At 50.2% G+C, this 5,000-nt stretch overlaps 1 protein-coding gene across 1 annotated transcript in view; it reads right to left on the bottom strand.

The window, feature by feature from the left end:
* The window catches only part of LOC138859326 (serine/threonine-protein kinase mos-like), a 5,516-nt gene that overhangs the window by 137 nt on the left and 379 nt on the right, over nt 1-5,000 (bottom strand). The window contains exons 1-5 of the mRNA XM_070114052.1: nt 4,856-5,000; nt 3,997-4,205; nt 3,418-3,574; nt 2,385-2,540; nt 1-1,325 (exon numbers count right to left, since the gene is read on the bottom strand). The exon at nt 1-1,325 is cut by the window's left edge and continues 137 nt beyond it; the exon at nt 4,856-5,000 is cut by the window's right edge and continues 379 nt beyond it. Of these exons, the coding sequence (XP_069970153.1) occupies nt 1,146-1,325; nt 2,385-2,540; nt 3,418-3,574; nt 3,997-4,172 (669 nt within the window). The 5' untranslated portion in view covers nt 4,173-4,205; nt 4,856-5,000 and the 3' untranslated portion in view covers nt 1-1,145. The remainder of the gene's footprint in view (nt 1,326-2,384; nt 2,541-3,417; nt 3,575-3,996; nt 4,206-4,855) is intronic.

Raw genomic sequence — 5,000 nt, 5'->3', positions numbered from 1 at the left:
AACAATAATACTTATCTTGATGATGATAAAGAGGTCTCCACACTAGAAAAAACATACTTTCACTGGACAATTTTAAAACTGGGTTAGTTTACACCATCAATGAATCACAACATTAAAATCTCCCTTCACAACCAGTATTAAAAGTTATAAAAAGTGACAGCCTACGCAATGGCACTGTACAGACTAGACAATGAAATTTTGCCCACAAAATTTACACCATATTTTCCTCACAATATATGTGGGACTATATTCATTATATTCGTTCAACAGTACAATGCTTTCTCACTATACATTACTTACAGAATAAACTTTTTCCCGACAAAGCTTCCCTATAATTTCTCCCTCTACACATAGGACCATGGCCCTGTCAATATATTCATTCAATAATACAAATTTTTCTCAAAATATTCCTTTCAGACTAGAAAAATTTTCAACACAGCTTCACTAAATATATAGAACTTTGGTTCTTCCACTATATTTGTTCTGTAATACAACATTTTCTCACAATACATTCCTTTCAGACTGAAAAATATTCCCCACCAAACTTCCTCACTATTGATGTGGGAATATGGCCCTTTCAGTATATACAATGCTTTTTAACTATATATTATTTCAGACTGTACTTGCATGTCTCACAAAATCTCTCACACTCTACTGGTTGCACTCCAACACCATGTGTGTCAAAATTATATACATTTTTTTATACACTCTGCTAAACATGACTAATGACATTTTTACATTTTAAGAAAACACCTGAGGACAAAATGCTAGCCCCGCCCACTATTTTCCCGTATTTACATTCTTTCATACTAATTAGTGTACTGATTTACAAAACTGTTTTGGGACATGGATGCAAACACATAAGTACTTACGCAAATGAACCTATTTGCGTACATACACTATCTCAGCCTCACACATACATTCATTTGCACTCACTCATTACACACACAAACTTCTGCACTCCCTCACACTCACACACTTCCTTACTCAACCTTATTCATACTCTCCTTTACACACTTATTTACTCCAACCCCCATTTCCAAACACTCAGTCGCTCACTCACTCACATTCACTTCTATCCTACCTCCTCCCACTCCTCCCCCCACACCCATTCCCACTACAACCCATCCACTCCCACTCCCTCCTCAGATTGCCGAAGAGCAGGATAGCGCCCCCAGGATAGATACGAGGGTGAGGGCATCTGGCCGTTCCTTGGGTTCTTCAGCCCAGCACCTCGAGGCCAAGCGGGCGAGTAGGACCTCCAGCAGGGAAGGGGAGGGACTGAGGGGAATGTGGTGGGGCGGCCGGTGGTGGAGGCAGGTCACCTGTTGGGGAAGGGAGAAGAGAATTAGTGATATGGAGGGAGGGAGGGAGGGAGAAGGGGGAAGAGTGAGGGGTGGGAGGAAGGAGGGAGAGGTACGGAGAGGGAGGGAGAGGGGGAGAGACAGAGAAGGGGAGGAGGAAGGAGAGGATCAGTGGTATAGAGGAGGGAGGGAGAAGGGGGTACAGTGAACAGTGGGAGGAGAGAGGGAGTGGGAGAGGGGGAGAAGAAGGGGGAGAAGGAGGGAGGCAGAGGGAGAGAGAGGGAGGGGTGGGAGGAGGGAGGGAGAAGGATGGGGAGTGAGGGAGAGGGAGAGAGAGGGAAGGAAGGAGAGGGAGAGGGAGAGGGAGAGGTGGAGAGGAAGTGAGGGAGAGGGAGAGGAAGGGAGAGGTGGAGAGGAAGTGAGGGACAGAAGTAGGAGGGAGAGGGGGAAGGGGGAGGAAGGATGGAAAGGGAGGAGAGATGGGAAGGGGAGGGAGAGGGTGAAGAGAAGTTGGAGTGGGGAAGAGGGGGAGGAAGATGGGTAATAAGAATGGGAAGAGAGGGGGAGGGGAAATGGAAGAGGGGTGGGAGACGGGTGGGAGGGGGATGAGGGGGAGAGAGAGGGGTGGGGGAAGGGGGGGAGTGGAGGGGACAAAGAGAGAGGAGGGAACAAAGAGAGAGAGGAGGGGAGGATGGGAGGTAAAGGTGGAAGTGAAGGAGGAGGAAGAGGGGGAGGAAATGGGGAGAGGGGAGGAGGAGGAAGAGGGGAGAGGGAAGGAAGAAGATGGCTTTCCTATATACTGTATACAGAACACTGATTTAAGAGATAAATAAAATTGAAAAAACTGAAAGGGAAAATATATACCGTTTCCTACGAAACTGGCAAGCAACGAGATAAAAATACACCATTAATGCAATCACAGAATAACACCAATAACAGCATGTAACAACACTCAAGAAAAGAATAACATGAGATAATAAAAATATATTAATAAAATATGACTCATCCAGCACCCATAATCACCAACTCTTTCCCTACCCCTCCTGCCCCCATTTCCCCAACAGCCCCCTCCCCTGTCACCTGGTAGAGCACGACATGGTGGTGAAGGCCCTCAAAGGGTGCACGGCGGGTGATCAGGTGCCAGGCAGTCACCCCGAGGGAGAAGATGTCGCTGCGGCCGCACCCCATGCCCCCCCGGAGGACCTCGGGCGCTTGGTAGGGCACAGTGCCTATCACCTGTGGGAGGGGACGAAGGGGGGAGGGAGGGAGGTGGGAGGGAAGAGGGGAGGGAGGGGGAAGAAGGATAGGAGAGAAGGGGAGAAAAGACGAGAGAGGAGAGGAGAGAGGAGAGGGAAGGGAGGAGAGGGAAGGGGAGGGAAGGAGAGGGAAGAGGTAAGAGAAATGGGAAGGGGAGGGAAGAGGTGAGAGGAGAGGGAAGGGGAGGGAAGAGGTGAGAGGAGGGGGAAGGGAATGAGAAAGGAAGGAGGGAGGAAGGGAGAGGGAGGTAGGATGAGAGGAGGAAAGAGGAAGGGGTGAGATGTGGGGAGGAGGGAGGGAGGGAAGGAAAATGAAATTAACAGTGGAGTTTAAGAGTTAATAACACTTTCAACTTCATAACAGTTCCATTGTGCAATTCGTATTATCCTTACTATTATCATCATCAACCCTATCACCATTAATATCAGTATCATTATTTTTATTTTTACCATCATCAATATTGCTATAACCATTATCATCACCTCTTTCACTGTCGTATGTCTATTGTCATTATCTTCATTATTATCTTTAATCATTTTATTATCATTAGAACAACCAATCTTGATACTCACACACACTCCCTCTCTCTCTCTATCTCTCACACACACACTAACTTTCTCACTCACTCACTCATTCACTCTCTTTCTCACTCTCTCTCTTCCCCCGCCCCCCTCTCGCTCTCTCTCTCTCTCTCTCCCCCCCCTCTCTCTCTGTCTGTCTGTCTGTCTGTCTGTCTGTCTGTCTGTCTGTCTGTCTGTCTGTCTGTCTGTCTGTCTGTCTGTCTGTCTGTCTCTCTCTCTCTCTGTGTCTCTCTGTGTCTCTCTCTCGCTCTCCCTCCCTCCCCAGCGACACTCACAGCCACCTCATCCCTTCCGGGCCCGGAGCTACAGCCGAAGTCTGCGAGGCGCAGACGGCCGCCTGTGTCCAGGAGGGCATTGGCTGGCTTTACATCCCTGTGCACAATGCCCTGGGCGTGGAGGTACGTCAGCCCGCTCGCCAGCTCTTGGATGTACCTGGGGGAGGAAGGTGGGAGGGGTTAGAAGGGTGGTGGGCATGGTAAAGGGGATGAAAAAAGAGAAAAAAAGGAAAGGTGAGAAGGCGTGTAAAATATCGACATGGTGGGGAGATATAGGGGAGATGTAAATAAATATTTCTTCTCCCTCCCTCCCCCCCCCTCTCTCTCTTTCTCTTACTCTCTTACTCTCCCTCTCTCCCTCCCTTCCCTCTCCCTTTCTAGCTCCCTCTGTCTCTCCTTCTCTCTCCCTCCCTTCCCCTTTCCTCTCTCCTTCCATCTCATTCTCCCTCCTTCCTTTTCCTTCTCCCTCTTCTTTCCTTCCCTCTTCCTCTCCCCTTCCCTTTCCCTCCCTCCTTCCTTCCCTTTCTCTATCCTTCTCCCTCTCTCCCTCCTCCCCTATCCTTCTCCCTCCTCTCTTACCGCACTTTCTCCCTGGCCACCAGCGCGATGCCCGTGTCATTGATAAGGGAGAGCAGCGTCCTCGGAGTGCACAGCTCACTCACCACCCACGCCCACGCCCCTCCTCCCTCATGGGCGTCCTCGTCATATTCGGAGAATGCGGGTGGCGTCAGGTCCTCGTCGGGGAGGGAGAACATGCATGCCACATCACCAGCGGGAAGAACCTCGACCTGAAGGAGAGGGCGAAGAAGGGGGTACTGGAGGGAGTGGGGGTGGCAGTGGTGGTGGTGAAAGGTGGTGTTAATGGTGGTCGAGGGGAGTGCTGGAGGTGATGGAGGTGGAGGAGGTGGTGGTGTAGGGGGGGTAATGATGAAGGGTGGAGGTAATGAGAGTGGTGGTGGGGGAGATAATAGTAGTGGAGAGTAGTGGTGGAAGTGATGGTAGTGAGGGAAGAGGGTGGTGGTGGAGGCAATGGTGGAGATCTTTGGTGGAGTTGAGGGGGGAAGGAAATGGTGTTGGTGGTGGAAGGGGGGGGGAGGAGGGAGAAGGGGGAGGAAGAGGAGAAGGGAAAATGGATGAGGAGGAGAAGAGAAAATGGATGAGGAGGAGGGGGAAAAGGCAGAGGCAGAAAAGGAGGATACAGTAAAGGAAGAGGAGGAGGAAGGAGAAGGTGGAAAAGGAGCAGGAGAAGGTAGAAGAGGAAGAGGAAGAAGAGTAATAGGACATAGGATGAAGAGGAGGAGGAAGAGAAGGAAGAGGAGGTAAATTGCAGTCTTGGTGATGATAGATTATAAAATAGATGATGAAGAATAAGAATCACACCCACATTCGCACGTACGTATGCATGAACACACACACATATATACATCCCAGGACATACCCGCCCGCTCCCATCCACCTGGTCCGGTGCCCATGTGACGGAGGCGAGGCCGGACCTTTCTGTGGGCGTAACCACAGCGTAGGTAGAGGTGACATGGGCGTGTGGCGGGAGGGGGAGCAGGTTGGCCTCCTGTGTTGCAGACGCA

The sequence above is a fragment of the Penaeus vannamei genome, chromosome 3 (assembly GCF_042767895.1).
Source record: "Penaeus vannamei isolate JL-2024 chromosome 3, ASM4276789v1, whole genome shotgun sequence".
Taxonomy (NCBI): domain Eukaryota; kingdom Metazoa; phylum Arthropoda; class Malacostraca; order Decapoda; family Penaeidae; genus Penaeus; species Penaeus vannamei.
The sequence above is the reverse complement of the archived record's forward strand: the minus strand, read 5'-3'. Positions and strand labels throughout refer to the sequence as shown.